Genomic DNA, 18,356 nt, shown 5'->3' on the forward strand with positions numbered 1-18,356 from the left:
TGTGAGATTGTGAACAATCAAAGACGTTGTAAGACTGTAACCTTTGTATCTCATTTTAATTAGTTAACCCAAGTTTCACCACTCTTAATAGGGAAGGGTAAGAATATCTTATGAGTAAAGGAATAGGTGCACACATTTTAGAAGGAAAAATCCATTAACTTAGTTAAACTGTTAACTAATGTAGCTAGTTCTCATACATGCCAGTTAATGGAGGTTTTCATATAGCTATGCTGATATTATATTACCATTTTGCAATCTTAGACAAATATAGGGTAACCAACTTGTCCTATTTGCCTAAGGACCAGTTTTAGCACCAAAAATCTTGTGCCCCAAATAAACCCTTTGGTTCTGAGCAAAGAGGATAACTGGTCACTCTATCCAAATGAGAGCTTAATTCCTTGCTTCTCAAATTGTGGTCCTCCACAGCAGCACAGGCATCACCTGAGAGCTTGTTAGAGGCGCAGAATCTCAGATCCAAACCCTAGACCTACTGAACTTAAATCTGCATTTTTAACAAGACCCTCAAGTGACTCATAGGCATATAAATCTTTGAGAAGCACTGCTTTGACTCAGTTGGAAAATTCAGAATGCTTCTCGTAAAATTAAGCAAGTAACCTTTTTGTCTTCCCTTTACTGGATTTTGTCCACCCCCACACCCTCGGTTCTGAGTACCCCAGAAATGTCACATTGTCCCCTTGTGGTAATCTGCTAATAGGGCCTGCCCCCTTGAAATGTTTCAACAGGGATCTTTTAGGAGGAAAATGGAGAAACTAGCAGGAATGGCTATGATGATGAGAATTTCAGGAGTCAATGCAGGTAAAAATTGTGGAAGAGGTAGGCTTCTTAGTACCCCTCAAATCACATCACCATATAATAATTTATTCTATCCAAGAGCAGAGAAAACACCGAGTGAAGTTTAAGATAGTTCCATGTAACTTTGCCTTACTCCCCAAAACTTTAGGTGTGATCTGGATGTCACAAGTAAAGATTCATAGCTAATGATCAAAACGAAGAACAGTAAGGAATTCACTAAGGATCTGCTGAAGTTATCTATTATCAAGATTAATCATTATGTTTTATTAAGTAAGAAGTTTGGTTTTCACTACAGGCTCAAGTGCCCAGGGAAAAAAAGAAATATGTTCAAATTCCAACTGTGAGAAAGTGGCTCAGGGCTACAATTTCTCAAGAAGGGCTCTGGCTCCTTCAGTATCCTCTGTTATACTGTGATTAAAGTGAAACCCCCTTTGCAAAATGATGACTGAGACAGTGAAAGAGATCTAACTTAACTGCCTCCATCTTGCTTCTAACCTCCAAGCTGTCCTTGTTCATTCCTGGGCGTAGGCTGCACTAACTTTGGGAGAAACTTAGTTTATAGTTTGTAGTTTAAACAAAGATGGTAACAGCCCTTTCCCAAAGCAGACCTCCTTCTTGCCTGGGGAGTAGATTGCCTTTGTAGGACTAACATTAGCCACAAGATTAGAAATTATGGTTTAGGAGTCATAAAGCCGGAGGCTACGAGATTCTGACGCTCCCTAAACTGCTCCTAAGATCAGTGCTTGAGCTATTTTGCAGCCCCTGCACTTGATGGATCAGCTGGCACCACCCAGATCAATAAACTGGCTCATCTGATCTTGTGGCCCCCACCTAGTGCAAGAAGACAGCTTCAACTCCCTATGATTTCATCCCTGACCAATCAGCACTCCCAGATCACTGGCTTCCCCTGACCTACCAAGTTATCCTTAAAAACTCTGCTCCCCAGATGCTCGGAGAGACTGATTTGAGTAATAATCAAACTCCGCTCTCCCGCACAGCCAGTTGTGCATGAATTACTCTTTCTCTGTTGCAATTCCCCTGGCTTGATGAATCGGCTCTGTCTAGGCAGCAGGCAAGGTAAACCGCTTGGGCGGTTACAAAAGCAAGGGTCCTTTCTTTCCAAGACCAGAAGTGCTTACCTTCCACAGTAGGTAGATAAACAGGGCTATGAGTCATATATTAGTTTTTTTCCTTGTGGCAGGAATTAATTATGCATTCAATTCTCTAACTTTTTTTTTTTTAAGACAGAATCTCTACCACTAGGGAAATGTTCACCCTCCTCTGTATGCTTTTTTTTTTTTTTTTTTTGAGACAGAGTCTTTGCTCTGTCACCAAGGCTGGAGTGCAGTGGCACCATCTCTGTTCACTGCAACCTCCGCCTCCCAGGTTCAAGTGATTCTCCTGCCTCAGCCTCCTAAGTAGCCACCACGCCCCTGGCTAATTTTTGTATTTTTAGTAGAGATGGGATTTCACCATGTTGGGCAGGCTGGTCTCGAACTCCTGAGCTCAAGCCATTCACCCGCCTTGGCCTCCTAAAGCGCTGGGATGACAGGCTTGAGCCACCACGCCCGACCCAATTCTCTAACATCTAACTTTTCAGGACTGACTGCTAGATTAGAGTTTCAAATATGCAATAAGTAAATGATCACTTTGAAAATATTAGAATATAATAGTAAAATAGCCATAGTAATAGACATTCACATACTACCTGAAAAAGATTTTATGCCTCCATTGTTCTTTTACCTCTTCTTTTCTTTCTTTCTTTTTTTTTTTTGAGATGGAGTCTTGCTCTGTCACCCAGGCTGGAGTGCAGTGGTGTGATCTCGGCTCATTGCAACCTCCGCCTCCCAGGTTCAAGCAATTCTCTGCCTCAGCCTCCAGAGTAGCTGGGATTACAGGCATGTGCCACTACGTCTGGCTAATTTTTGCATTTTTAGTAGAGACGGAGTTTCGCCATGTTGGCCAGGCTGATCTTGAACTCATGACCTCAAATGATCTGCCCGCCTTAGCCTCCCAAAGTGCTGAGATTACAGGCATAAGCCAACCATACCCAGCCCCGTTACCTTTTCAGCATACTTGCACAAGCAGATATTGCTGGGTCAAGTGCAGTTAGTAGCAAGGCTATATCAAATCCAAGATGCCCCTTGGTGATTGAGAGGCTGTTTAGGTCATTACAGTGCCCCAGGATGATTGTCATGAACTTGGATTGTCAAAGAACAAGAAATGCACATTAACAGATATTTCCAGGACGTCTTTAGAAACCAGATAGGGTTTATTGTACAACTAGAGACTTAACCCCAAGACATGAAGTGAGTTACATCCCTCTTTGGTAAAATTTTCACCTTAATCAATAGCCATGTGTCTTTAAGGGCATTAAGAATCTGCCAGCCTAAAGTAAAATCAGAAAATCCCACCAACCTTTGACGGATAACATCACTTCAGCCAGGTGTTCCCGCTTGAAAGCATCTTTTTCATACTTCAGAACAACACACTCGTATGTGCCCTCGTCAGATGGGCGCAGAGCCAGAATCACAATGGAGAGGTTATTAGTGATATCAAAGATGGTCCGGTTCTTGTACTCGGGCCATATATTCATGTCCCCAGACATCATAGTCAGCACCATTTTCTTCTCCTTTTGCCAGTAGATGCGAGTTTGTGCCAGCTCTTCAACAGAAACATTGTGACCACAGGACAGCGTTGCCACTTCTTTCACTTCCTTGGTCACGTGGATAACACCTATGGAGAGGCAAACAGAACAGGATTGTATATTTATTAAATATAGATTCCTGCACGGTCAGGAATCCAAAGTTAGCAGTAACAGAACTTAGGGTGTTGTGTCTGGTGACTAAGCATCAATCCAGTTTGACTTTTTCAGTCCTCAATGCTTTTTTTCTCTTCATTTTTTAAAAATTGTGGTAAAAAACACATAACAGGCCGGGCATGGTGGCTCACGCCTGTAATCCCAGTACTTTGGGAGGCCGAGGCAGGCAGATCACTTGAGGTCAGGAGTTTGAGACCAGCCGGGCCAACATGGTGAAACTCTGTCTCTACTAAAAATTCAAAAAATTAGCCGGGTGTGGTGGAGGGCACCTGTAATCCCAGCTACGTGGGAGGTTGAGGACAGGAGAATCACTTGAACCCAGGAGGTGGAGGTTGCAGTAAGCTGAGATTGCACTCCAGCCTGGGCAATAAGAGTGAAACTCCATCTCAAAACAAACAAACACATAACATAAAATTTATCATCTTATTGATTTTTAAGTGTACAGTTCAGTAGTGTTAAGTATATTCACGTTGTGAAACAGATCTCTAGAAATTTTCATTTTGCAAATCTGAAACTCTACGTCCATTAAAGAACTCCCTTTTCCCTCTCTCCCCTCAGCCTCTGGCAATTGCCATTCTGTTTGTTTGTATGAATTTGGCTACTTTAAATATCTCATAGAAATAGAATCATACAGTAACAGCCTGTTTATGATCGGCTTATTTCACTTAGCATGATGCACTCAAGGTTCATTCAAGTTGTAGCATATGATAGGATTTCCTTCCTTTGGAATGGTAATGATGTGATCATGAGGATAATGAATAATATTACGCACACACACACCCCGCACATTTTGTTTGCCTATTCATCTGTTGATGCACATTTTGTTTGCCTGTTCATCTGTCGATTGTCATTTTGCTTGCTTCTCAACTCCTGGCTGCTGTGCTGCTGTGAACATGGGTGTGCAAATGTCTCCTCAAGACCCTGCTTTCAATTCTTATGGATATATGGAATTTTGGGGTCATATGGTAGTTCTATTTTTAATTTTTTGAGGAACCTCAAAAAGTAGCAGTTCCACCTTCAATGCTTTTTAAAGGTTTTGGAAGTCACTATTTAGAAAAACTAAATGTGATTGCACAAGAAACAAATTTGGTTTCGAAAACAGTGAAGACAAATCACTAAAATCGGACTCGTGGACCAATCATTATAACATAAACTATCCCTTTCCTTTTTCTTGAGAATTTTCCAATGACATGCAAGATTTAGGAGCGTATGAGCCTTCTCTCACAGCAGGCATGTTTAGTCCTATTACTTCTTATTTGGTTTATCTAATAATACCACCCCCAAGAGAAGTCAGTCCTGACTAAGGTTCTGGGCACAGTGGTGGTGGAGGAGGGCAAGGTGCTGCTGCCCACCTCTGTCTAGATAGCCTATATTGAATTACTCTTCATAATATTTTCTTTTTTTGCTTCCTCTGTGGTGGCTCTATGGAGGGGACAGGTGCTATGTCATTTAATCCCCCAACAACCCCATGAGATATGTATTATTTTCCCCATTTTGCAGCTGAGGCAACTGAGAGATTGTGAGGTTCAGGAAGTCTAGGACGGGGCAGGTCAGCCTGAGATTCCAAGGGCCTATGATTCTGCAGCCATGACGAAGAATAAGGGAGTGAGATGAGGTCAACTAAGAAGAAAAAAGAGGGCCATACTTTAAATAGGTAGGAAACATAATCGATCTTCATTATTCATGGATTCCCACTTACAGAAGGCCTCCTTCTTGGCTTTGTTGCCTGGTCACTTGATTAGGTAATTTTCAGCTACTACTGCCTTGAGAAATAAGAATTTCACTATAAAGACCTAGTCTCTGATGCTTACTGCCCTTTCCCTTGCGTTTCTCCTACAGCCCCTCTCCCCACAATCACATGATACAACAACACACACACACACACACACACACACAGATATGCACGTGTACTTGCATTCATTTAAACTACAGAACTGCATTTAACCATGGAAAAAATCTAAGGATAAATTTTATCCAGATTAAGTGAGCTAAAGACAATTCATTTCATGTGACTTCACTGGCTTGGCACAGGAATAAAACCTTCATCTCTCACCTTAATACACATCCTGATTCCTCCTCTTTGCACTTGAGTGACTTAGGATTTGAAGCTCTCAGGACTGCCTACTTCCCTATTTACCTTAAAGGTAATCATGACTAAGTGCCCCCTGCTAGCATCCTTGCCTAGAGGCTCCTGGTTGTTGGTGTAGAAAGAACATGGGCTTTTTGTGTTTAATAAAATCCACAGTAGCTGTGTGACCTCAAGCAATTTACTTTACTTCTCTGAACCCCAGTCTTCACATTGGTTATTATGAGGATTAAATGAGATAATTTACGGCAAGCATATACTGTATTTCAGTGCCTAGATGCACACCAAATATGAATCCCATTCTCCTTTCTCCAAGGGGTGGGGAATTTACTAACTTCTAAGGCTTTTGATTTCATCTTTGGACAGTTTGAGGAAGTTTTGCTTTGCTTTATGTTGAAGTCTGTTTCCCTCTATTTTCTACAGGCATTACAAAACACATCTCATTCTTCTTACATGACAAGACTTGCAGATATCTGAGTATAGTGATGTCCTCTCTCAGATAGTTCTGCATGTTCCCATCTGCCCCCATTCCTTATTGATGTATTGAAAGTGAGTGCCCTCACTTTCCTCACTACACAGTTTGATTTGTGTGTATATTTTTTTTGAGAGAGCAAAGTCCACTAAATCTAACATTCCAGACATCTACTGTGTGATTGGCTCAGAGTAGAACTGGGTTGTCACCTCCTTTACCTAAATCTATGTTTGCAGCCTAAAGTTGAATTCAATATATTAGCAGCCACCTTACACCTTTGATATACCTATTGATATACTGACAAGCAAATTGCCGTATTTTTCCACCTGCCCATACCACTGAGTGCTGCTCCTACATCCAGTTCAACACCCAGCCAAATGGGTAAAGCTCTTCCAGTGATGTTACCTTTCAAGAGTAATCCAGAATCTTCCCCTTCCCCTGCATCTGCATATGACACCTCTTTCTTTCTTTCTCTCTCTCTTTCTTTCTTTCTTTCCTTCCTTCCTTCTTTCTTTTTCCTTCCTTGCTTCCTTCTTTCTCCTTCCTCCCTCCCTCCCTCCCTCCCTCCTCCCTCCCTCCCTCCCTCCCTTCCTTCCTTCCTTCCTTCCTTCCTTCCTTCCTTCCTTCCTTCCTTCCTTCCTTCCTCTCTCTCTCTCTCTCTTTCTTTCTCTCTTTCTTTCTTTTTTGAGACGGAGTCTTGCTCTTTTGCCCAGACTGGAGTGAAGTGGTGCAATCTCGGCTCACTGCAACCTCCACCCCCAGGCTCAAGCAGTTCTCCTGCCTCAGCCTCCCAAGTAGCTGGGATTACAGGCCCCCACCATCACACCCAGCTAATTTTTGTATTTTTAGTAGAGACAATGTTTCACCATGTTTGCCAGGCTGGTCTCAAATTCCTGATCTCAGGTGATCTGCCCATCTCAGCCTCCCAACATGCTGGGATTACAAGTTTGAGCCACCACGCCCAGCATGACGAGACATCTTGAGCATTCAGAAATATGGAAAGGCACTTGCTTGTTTTATGTATATAGCCAAATGCCTATGGGCCAGGAGTTGGGGACAGAGACAGGGATCCCTAGTGAGGGAGAAAGTCCACTGGTCCCCTGAGAAGGCCTGGATATAAGTGCCAACCATGGGTTAAACAATGTACTCAGCCCCAGGGGATATGAAAGTCATAGTAAGGACTGTGAGGTCTGGAAGGGATTTCCATGATCATTCATTCTCGTGGCCTTATCTTACAAATGAGGAAACTGAGCTGAGGAAAAGAAACTGCCCCAGTTTTACACATTTTTTTCTTTCTGGCCCAGGCTTTTAGAGCCATTCTTCTTTATTGATTTCTTCAGTTTTAGGCCCCAGTTCCAGTAAGTAAGCCAACACTGTCCCCCACCCCCCACTCCAACCCAGCCCTACCACTGAGCCCTTTGGTTTAAGAAATAGAGTCTCAGGCCGGGCATCGTGGCTCAAGCCTGTAATCCCAGCACTTTGGGAGGCTGAGGTGGGTGGATCACGAGGTCAGGAGTTTGAGACCAGCCTGGTCAACATGGTGAAACCCCATTTCTATTAAAAATACAAAAAAATTAGCCAGGTGTGTTGGCACACACCTGTAATCCCAGCTACTTAGGAGGCTGAGGCAGGAGAATCACTTGAACCCAGGAGGCGTAGGTTGCAGGGAACCAATATCATACCACTGCGCTCCAGCTTGGGTGACAGAGTGAGACTCCGTCTCAAAATAAATAAACAAATAAATAAAAAAGAAACAGGGTCCCTTTCTTTCCAGGCCTGATTGATCCCATGGTTTCAGACTGAAATGACTCCCATGCTTATACCTTTGGACTATTTCTACCGTCTTCAGGTACCCTAAATAGATCCTATATCCTGCCTTTATCTCTTTGGCTATCTGCAGTCCACGCTATACAGTTACCCTCCAACCTGTATTTGCTAGAAGTGTTGTTTAAAACATTCTGTTCCTTTCTCCATCCGTATAACCAAGAAATATCAGCACATCAGTATCTAAACTAGTCTCTGTGTCAATAGCACCAAAATTCCTTAGCAGGCTATATTTTCTGATTTTTGGTTTAGAAGGCATGGTCATTCTTCCTAGGCTGTTGTAGGACCTAAAAGCAGCATCCCTCTAAGGCCCCAGTGCCCCCTGCCCAGTGCTGTCATGCTGTGCCTTCTGGGCCCTGTATTCCCTGAAGCCATACAGACCCCCTTAGGGAGACCCATGTCTAGGGACTTCATTTCCAAGCCCTCTCTCTTCTTAGACAGCAGGATCATGGGGCACTAGCACCTTTCCATCTCACCAGCCACTCTCAGGCCTCTGTGAGACTGGGTACGGCCCCACCACAGCACTGAACAAGAGAGTGTTGTGATGGTGGGCATTTGCATAGCAAAGTGAGGTAATGCAGAATAGTCCAAGCACCCCTTCAGCAATTGTGTGGAATGTTGCCGGTCCCTGTTTTAGGGAATACAACTGAAAGAAGGGAAGAAATAAAAAGATATACTTGAGGGGAGCATATTTCAAAGTGAAGCTATATTAGCTAAAGATCAAATGACAACCCAGACACTCCTAGTATTGCAAGGAGAGCAAAATGAGATGTAGAAGGAACATGGGCTATCCATCTCCATTGATTGGATTCTAGTTCCAGCTCAGCCACTTGCTGTTTCATCTGTTTCCTCATCTCTAAATAGGTATGACACCTACCCCTTGGGATCATTGGAAAATTCAATTCAATTAAATGATATAAATAAAAAGTCCCAAGGACATAGCAGGTCTTCTGTAAGAGTTTCAATATTTCTTTCTCCCTCCTCCCACTGCTAACTCTTACCTTTCATTTCACTCAAGGGTTATGTCAGATATAGGACTCTGGTCTTGCTATGGGCCAGACAGCAACTCACTTCTCTGGGCCCCCCAATAATACGGTCTTTCCCCACCGAGCTATTTGTTCCCACCCAAAAAGAATCCAATATTTCTCACTGATTTTGGTATGTGGTGATGTTAGCAAAAGAGATAGCGTAACTGAAAGAGAAACCATGTAATTTTGATGATGGCTTCTAAGGAGTTTTTGTCCAGCCTTCTGATGATAAGTGTGAAGAAGAATAGAACTAAAAAGAGGAACCCAAAATCTTCCAATTTGGAAATTCACACAGGAACCCAGTTTTCAGGGTTCCACCACACAGAGACAGAAAACAGTCATTATAAATTTGCCCAACAAATTTATATCAATTTTGTCTGTTTTAGGGACTCCATCACACACAGACAAAAAGCAGTTGAAACTGACATGCGTCTAACGGTTTTGTCTGCTTCAGTGACTCTGACGGGAAGAGTCAGGGACCGGAAATCTCAATATTACTGTCTCAAACTTGGTTGAACTGAGCTTGCTTAGCCATTTTTGAATGGGCATTGTGACACCTATCCAACCCAGTGGGTGTGAGGATTCAAAATGAAATACTGCGCATAAAAGTTCTCCCTAGGGCTGGGCGTGGTGGCTCAAGCCTGTAATCCCAGCACTTTGGGAGGCCGAAATGGGTGGATCACGAGGTCAGGAGATCGAGACCATCCTGGCTAACACAGTGAAACCCCATCTCTACTAAAAAAATACAAAAAACTAGCCGGGCGAGGTGGCGGGCGCCTGTAGTCCCAGCTACTCGGGAGGCTGAGGCAGGAGAATGGCATAAACCCGGGAGGTGGAGCTTGCAGTGAGTTAAGATCTGGCCACTGCACTCCAGCCTGGGCGACAGAGCGAGACTCTGTCTCAAAAAAAAAAAAAAAAAAAAAAGTCCTCCACAGTACCTGGGACATTAGAGGGAGCCAATGTCTTCCCCAGAGATCCACACAGTTCAGGTCCCACTTTACTCACATCTGCTCTCGTGGCCCCTTGTCAAAGAGGCCTTCCCTGACTCTCCTTGAACAGCACCATCCTCCCTTCCCAGCTCCATCCTGCTACTCTTTATTCTCTTTGCCTGATTTGTTTCTCTTCAGGCTTGCCTCCAACTGATACATATTTTTACAACTGTGATGTATATTTACATGTATATGTGATACATAATTACGTATGGAGCTATGGAGCAGAGGCTACCTCCTTTGTTCACTGCCATATCTGCAGTGTCTAGAACAGGACCTGGTCCATAGTAGGTGCTCAGTAAATACTTGCTGAATGCATGTTAGGCATGAGGAAATGAGGTCTGGCTCCATCCACTGTGTATTAGAATCATAACCTTGAGCAAGCTGGGTAACCTCTTTGGGCTTCAAGTTCCATCTCTGTAAAACAGTCATAATACTATTGCTATGATTTGAATGTGTCCCCTAAAGTTTTGGTGTTGGAAATTTAATTCCGAGTGTAACAGTGTTGAGAAGTGGGACTGCTAAAAGGTGATTAGGTCATGGAGACTCTGCCATCATGGATGGATTCATGCCATTTTCTTGGGAGTGGGTTCACTACAGCAAGAGTGGCTTCCTTATAAGGGATGGTTTTGGCCTCCTCCCCACTCTGTGTCTCGTGCATGCTCTCCTGCCTTTTTATCCTCTGCCATGGGATGATGCAGCAAGAAGGTCCTCATCAGATGTGAGCCCTTTGACCTTGGACTTCCCAGCCTCCAGAACAGTAAGAAATAAATCTCTGTTCTTTCTAAATTACCCAATGTCAGGTATTCTGTTATAGTAGCACAAAACAGACCAAGATAACTATCTTCCTTGGTTCACATAATTATCACAGCGATCACAGGATACCGGATGTAACGTGCTTTCTTAACTGTAGAAGGCTCTACAGATTTTTAATGGGGCTGCCCTTTCTCATGCACAACAGCCTGCTTTGCTGAACCACACCCCCACAGGACCAGCATCACCATGGTAACTGGCTGATTCTTGAACTAAGTTCAGTGCCCATAGCTGGCATGGGGAGCCCATCCGGCACCTCTACCCAGCAGCAGTCAGAAAGGGGCAGAGGCTGTGAGAGGAGGCGGAGAGAAGGCAGAGATGGACGGCAACGCCGCTCGCCTTCTGGTGGATGTGTGGAAACTGCTCGCCTGTATGGCACACTGGGGACACTCAACAGTGCTGGCCTCAGCCTCTGCCTCTCCTGACCCCTTGGCCACCCTCCTGCTCTGACCACTTCAACTCTGGGCTGCTAGCCACCCAGGAGAGGAAGCTATTTGCCAACAAGTGTAGACCACTAGTTTTAGACAAATAATAGACCTCTCGGCCCTGTGTGGTGGCTCACGCCTGCAATCCCAGCACTTTGGGAGGCCGAGGCAGGCGGATCAGGAGATCAGAGATCATCCTGGCTAACACAGTGAAACCCCGTCACTACTAAAAATACAAAAAAATTTAGCGGGTGTGGTGGCGGGCTAATTTTTGTGTGGAGGACTTTCACAAGCTGTAATCCAAGCTACTCGGGAGGCTGAGGCAGGAGAATGGCGTGAAGCCGGGAGGCGGAGCTTGCAGTGAGCCGAGATCGCGCCACTGCACCCCAGCCTGGGCGACACAGCGAGACTCCGTCTCAGAAAAAAAAAAAAAAAAAAAAAAAGGACCTCTCAGGGACTCAATCTAGGTCAGATACCCGTAATCCTAGCACTTTGGGAGCCAATCAAGGCGGGTGGATTGCTTGAGCCCAGGAGTTCAAGACCAGCCTGGGCAACATAGCAAAAACCCCATCGCTACAAAAAGAAAAAATAGATCTCAGTCTACAACAGAATATTATTTCAGAATATTATTTGGCCATAAAAGCGAATGGAGTACTAAGACATATGCAACATGGATGAACCTAAAAGACATAATGCTCAGTGAAAGAAGATGGACATGAAATGCCACATGTTGTAAGAAATGTCCAGAGTATTCTTTCTTACCTAAATTCTGGAAAAAAAGAAGAGAAAAGAAATGTCCAGAACAGGCAAATTCATAGAGACAGAGAGTAAATTAGTGCTTGCGAGGAGATGGGGTACAGGCGAATGAGGAGTAGCTGCAAATAGGCGCAGGTTTGTTTCTGGGACGATGGGAATGTTCTGGAATTCGATAGTGATGGTGGGTTCACAACATTGCGAATATACTAAAACCCACTGAATTGTACACTTTGTATGTTTGTTTGTTTGTTTATTTATTTATTGAGGCAGAGTCTCGCTGTGTTGCCCAGGCTGGAGTGCAGTGGCGTGATCTTGGCTCACAGCAACCCCCACCTCCCGGGTTCAAAAGATCCTCCTGCTTCAGCCTCCCGAGTAGCTTGGATTAAAGGCACGGGCCACCTTGTATGGTTGATTTTTGCATTTTTAGTAGAGACAGGGTTTACCATGTTGGCCAGGCAGGTGTCAAACTCCTGACTTAAGGTGATCTACCCACCTCGGCCTCCCAAAATGCTGGGATTACAGGAGTGAGCCACCGTGCCTGGCTGAATTGTATACTTTAAAACATTGAATTTTATGTCAGTGCAAATAAAACATGAAGGGAAAAAAAGAATCCATACTAGGAAGACCTGAGTCTTCCCCACCCTCTCCATACAGCCTGGAGGCCTGGAGGATGCAGTGGCCAGTCTGCAGTGCCCCTCCCAGGGAGTTCAACCTCAGCAGTCGTTAGAGAGGCTGCCCTGGCAGGGATCTGGGAGCTGCATCGCCACTGCTGGTGGAGAAGGGAGAGAAGCAGTTGGCACAACATCTTAAAACTCACCAAATGACAGGACATACATGATCTCCCTGGAAACACAAGTGTGCTTTTTAAATAAACATTTTCCCTGACTATAAAATAAGCATTCTTAGAAAGAATGGAAGATATAGAAAAGAGTGAAAGTCACCTATTGTCTCACCACCTGGAGATTTTACTGTTCCTGGTTTGTGCACACCTTTCCAACAGGAGTGACCGTCTTGGACCCGTCTAAATGTTTGATTAGGTGAACTAGCACCGACAGCGCTGGTGTCAGCCCTGGGCTAGGTGCTAGCCACACAAAGGAGACAGGAAGAGCTGCCTCTGGCAGCCGTAGGCTTGACACTTGTGTCTCCTGGTGTTCACACTGTTCCTGACTTTTCCCTCTGTTTAGACCCCGCTCATATACTCTGTACCATCTTTTTCTCTTTCTACACAGTATTTATATCCTTAAAATGCTCAGGGACTTGAACAACTGTTGTCAGGGTGATGATGGGAACAATCACTGCTCATGGGACCCCCAGGCCAGCAGCATAACGGTATGTGTTGCGGGGAGAGGAGGATGTGTTCTGTGAATGGTGGCTCTTTGGGGCATTCTCTTTTCTCCTAGCTCTGAGTTCTCAGACTATAAACTTATAGGCAATGCTTTTGCTGCATCTCTTGCCTCCTCCTGCAGGAGGCCTTTCCCGTCTCCTTAGACCTGACCCTCTCTTAAAGGACTCCAGCTCTGAAAGAAAAGCTGCCCACATTGGTCCCTCTGAGGGCTGCTCTGTTAGAGCCTCTGCCTTACTGTCACTTACTTACTTACTGCCACTTACTTACTGACAAAGTACTTACTGTACTTTGCTGGAGTACAAAGTCAGGCGTTTCTGCCCCCATAGACAGTGCCTGCCGACCTAGAGTGGGAGAGGAGCCTGGCTGGTTCCACCCTGTGCATGAAAGAGGGATCCCTTCCCCTGGGCATCAGTGACTGGGCAGGAGGAGAGGGGGAACACCTTTGTAGCTTCCTGACCCAGGGCAGGAATGGAAGGCCTAGTGTGGCAAATCTCTGCCCTGAATAAAGCCCTCTATAATCCTACTCCACTTTATTCACTCAATCTCGCCTCCCACAGACCATGCACAACTCACACCTACACTCCCGTTGGGCAGTCCTCACTAATTTTACATGGTACACACTCTCCATCAACTTCCCTCTGACTCAATTCTTTTCATCAAAGACATCATCAGTTACTGTAAGTACTGACATCACCTCCTAATAGGTTGTGCACAGTCATGGGGGCTGCCCTGCAAGCCCTTCTTCAGTAACACTTTTTCCTTTTTAAAGTTATTTACACCTTTACTACTGAAACTCAAAGTGTATGGTGGAGCAGCATCAGCATCACCTAGGTGCTTCTTAGAAATGCAGACTCTCAGGCCCCATCCCAGACCCACCTAAGTGGAAACAGCATTTAAAAAACTATATAGACTTTATTTTTTAGAGCTGTTTTAGATTCATCGAAAAATTGAGTGTAAAGTACAGAGGATTTCCATATACTCCCTCCCCACATATTCACAGCTTCCACCACGGTCTACATCCTGCGCCAGAGCAGTCCACTTGTTACAATCAATGAACCTACATTAACACATCATTACCACCCCAATCCAGAGTACACGATAGGGATCACTCCTGGTATTGCATATTCTATGGATTTGGACAAATTTATAATGACTTGTATCTATCATTACAGTATTATGCAAAATAGATTCACTTCTCTAAAAAATTCCCTGTGCTAGAGACTGCAATTTAGCAAAACCCCCAGGTTACTGGTATATGTCAAATGTGAACAGAGCTGGGGTAGACTGCACCACTACCCTGGGTAAAGCCCTTCCAGCATCCTGAATAACATGCAGATTCATGACTATAGCCCACAACTGCTGCAGGGTCTGGTTTTGCTCACTGGGCCTGTCCCTCCTCTGCTCCTCCCATAGCTCACTGCCACTCCTCACTGACAGGGGAAGACAGCACTTTCTGAGGCAGTGCCTATGCCCTGCCTTCAAAGCACTTGGCTTTGTTTGTTGGCCAACAAACAAACACATTCATTTGAGTGGCTATTGGATTACTTTCCCTCTTCCCAATGATAGTAAATTTCACAAATGCCCGAGCCATGTCCCCAGGACCAAGAAAAGTCTCTTGCTTCTCGATGATGTTTGTTGAATTAATAAATGATTAAACAAAAGAATAAACACCTGTGCCAGCCTCATCCTTACCTTTGTGCCTTTGTCCAGGCTGTTGCCCTGACCAGAATTCTCTCTCCATCATCCATCTGCCTCTGTAAAGCCTGCCCTCCTTGCTGCAGCCCAGTCTGGTACCCCCTTTCCCAGATCTTGGACTCCTACAATCAGGGCAAAGCATTTCATTGCTCTTTGCTTGTTTTACATGGGCTAGCTTTGCATTCCCCCAACTAACATATGCAGACCTCTTTGAGTGCAGGAATCCTAGCCTCAACTTTGTGGCCCACCTGGGACACAGTAGGTGGTTCATTGACTTAGTCACAGCAGCAGTAAAATCAGGAGAACAAGGTACTTTCCTAAACATCTTTCTTTAGCTCAAAGATCTCTTTCCATTTAACTCTGACTCTAATTTTCCTGGTACAGTTTCTAAAGTTTGGGTTTTAATTTTTATTTTATGTCTTCTTTTACTTTTTTATCGTTCTTCCTCTTTCTATTCTCTCTCTCTCCCCACCTCCCTTATTTCTGGGAAGCCTGTACAAATTTCCTTCTAAATATTTTAAACTCCTCTGTACTCCCCAGAAGACTAGTTTGGGAATGCTTCCCCAGCTCCCCAGAAGGAAATTGTAACTGTTGGAAATGTAATGTAACTGTCAAATATATACAAAATCTGAGGTGTAAATTGTGAAATGTAAGCCATGGTTCTCTTGGTTCTAAAAACAATGCAAAATAGCTCTGGAGAGAAAATTTTAAATGACCACCATTGCAGTCAAGTCATCTGTGTGCCCCTAACTCCTCTTCCCTTCCCTCTACGTCTCTCTCACACCTGATATTCTAGGCAGTACTTTACGTGAGAAGTTTTTAAGACAAAGACCCTTAATAGTCGGGTCTTTGCAGACTGGCAAATCATGCTGGAGCCCAAATTCCTTGATTTTTGGGAAACCAGGAGGTATGCTGCTCACTAGAAAACAGATCTTTTGTTTTCTGACTTAAGAAAAAAAATCAGAACCATCCTGCCAGCAGGGACAAGCTTCACCCTTCTTGACAGTCCTAAAAGTTCAGCACTCTTAAGATCACCTGGGCAGGAACAAAAGCCTCTAGAAGTCAAATTATTACTTTCAGGACATATATGTAATACCTCTGTGGCAGATTAAAAACAACTAAAAATATAATTTTATGTTAAATCTGATACCACTTAAAGTCAGATGCCAATGTTGAAAAAAGATCTCAGCATCCAAAACAGAACAAGTAAGATTAGTGTATTAAGAGGAACTTAAGAAGGTTAAGAAGATTAACATCATTAAGAGGAATTGTCCTCAACTACTCTCCCGCCTTCAAATTGGAAAGAAGATCACCACTGTTCAACTTTAGAAGCAGGACACTTTCACTGAGCTGTATCATGAAAATATAGTCTGGGAATGGACTCTGAGGCTGGTATTAGCACATCACAAAATGTACATGAGCATCTAATACTCATCTAATGGAAGAGAACATTATGAATCCGCTCTATGGTTTTGTTAAAATAACACTGTCCCTTCCATGCTTCCTTGTACGTCTGGGTTCTTGAGTTAACTTGGTTGCTAACTTGCTGTGTGATGATAGGAATGTCCTTTAACCTCTTTGAACCAGTCTTCTCATCTTTAAAATGTTCTGAAAATGCCCTGAAGGTTCCTTCCAGCTGATAGGATAATAGAAGGGAGCAGCTCAGAGAACCCCACCTCCTTTCTCTTAACCCTGTAGCAGTTGACTCCGTTAAGTTCCTGAAAGTTGCTTACCTGAACAGAAATGAGAAAGACCAGCCAGCACCAAGAGCTGAAATAACTTGAGGTATGGACACTTGGATGGTGATATTCCCTGCCTCCATGTGTGTCCCATGGCTTCAGATGCTTAGGGTCAAAAGTGAAAGCCAACAATTTGGAGCCAAGTAAGACCAGGGCACTTCCCAGGCACAAAACAGGCAGGGTGGTGACAATCCAATTGCCGGCCTAGAGGATTCTCCAGTGATGTTTACAAAACACACAGAGATTGGAGGGTGTCCTGGGTCTCCAAAGGTTGTGGATTTAGTTTCACAACCTGAAAAAGGAACAAATAAAAGTCATCCAGGAAGGAAGGTGTGCCTACTGTGAGTTGTAAAACTCCAGAGTTGCCTGCTAAAATTAGAGAGTTTAACCTAAGCAACCTCTAAAGCAGGGTGTGACCCTGAGGGAAAGCAAGTTGAAATTCTGTGAGGGGACCAGTTCCAAGAACCAACCTAGCCCTTCCATGAAAAGGCTTTCTACTTAATAGGCTGGATTAAGATTTGGTTAGAAACACAGAGAGCTCTAAGGACCCTCCATATCTGCTAGCCAACCTCCAAAAGTTCAAATTCTCTTCTGAACATACCAAGAAACACAGAGCAGACAGTAAGGGTGTATTTTGTCCAAGGCAGGACCTAAGTTATGAAATAACTTCTTTCTTGACATATTAACATAAGAAAACAAGTGTCTCAATTATTTAAACCTGCTGCTCAAATAACATATCATAAAGGGGTATGAGATCTCAATAACCGGAAAAGTCTATCCGTAAAAAGGGAGGGAAAAAAGACAGTGCACATATTACTTATTAAAATTATGTACTCCAGGTCCAGGCGTGGTGGCTCATGCCTGTAATCCCAGCACTTTGGGAGGCTGAGGTGGGCGGATCACTTGAGGTCAGTAGTTCCAGACCAGCCTGGCCAATGTGGCAAAACCTCATTTCTACCAAAAATACAAAAATTAGCCAGGTGCGGTGGTGGGTGCCTGTAATCCCAGCCACTTGGGAGACTGAGGCACGAGAATTGCTTGAACCCAGGAGGTGGAGGCTACAGTGAGCCAAGATTGCACCACTGCACTCCAGCCTCGGTGACAGAGAAAAAAAAAAAAATCATGTGCTCTCATGTGAGACGGCTAGGGTTTAATTTTTCCAGTAAATATGTCAAAATTGAGAAATGAAAATGAACACTGTGCTCCACTGTCACCCCTTCAGGCTGCTGCTAGGACACAGCCCCGTGCTGCTCGGAGAATACTTGAGTGTCCTCTTTGGAGACCACGCTGAAGCTAGAGTTCCAGTCATGCCATGTTGTTTTGTTATCCATCATACATTTTAGGCAGGATTAGCTAAAAGAGACTTATTCACCAGAATTTGTTTTTCTTAAGATAGAATCTTGCTCTGTCGCACAGGCTGGAGTGCAGTGGCCTGACCATAGCTAACCACAGTCTCAACCTCCCGAGCTCAAGCGATTTTCCCACTTTCACTAGAATTTTACTGGCTTGAGAAATTCAAATACAGCCCACAAAAATAATATTTGCTAGCA

General features: G+C 44.1%; 1 protein-coding gene across 1 annotated transcript in view; it reads right to left on the reverse strand.

Moving 5' to 3' along the window:
* The window catches only part of CD80 (CD80 molecule), a 35,858-nt gene that overhangs the window by 16,903 nt on the left and 599 nt on the right, over positions 1-18,356 (reverse strand). The window contains exons 2-3 of the mRNA XM_010357457.2: positions 16,801-17,098; positions 3,232-3,549 (exon numbers count right to left, since the gene is read on the reverse strand). Of these exons, the coding sequence (XP_010355759.1) occupies positions 3,232-3,549; positions 16,801-16,900 (418 nt within the window). The 5' untranslated portion in view covers positions 16,901-17,098. The remainder of the gene's footprint in view (positions 1-3,231; positions 3,550-16,800; positions 17,099-18,356) is intronic.

Source organism: Rhinopithecus roxellana, chromosome 1 (assembly GCF_007565055.1).
Source record: "Rhinopithecus roxellana isolate Shanxi Qingling chromosome 1, ASM756505v1, whole genome shotgun sequence".
Taxonomy (NCBI): Eukaryota; Metazoa; Chordata; class Mammalia; order Primates; family Cercopithecidae; genus Rhinopithecus; species Rhinopithecus roxellana.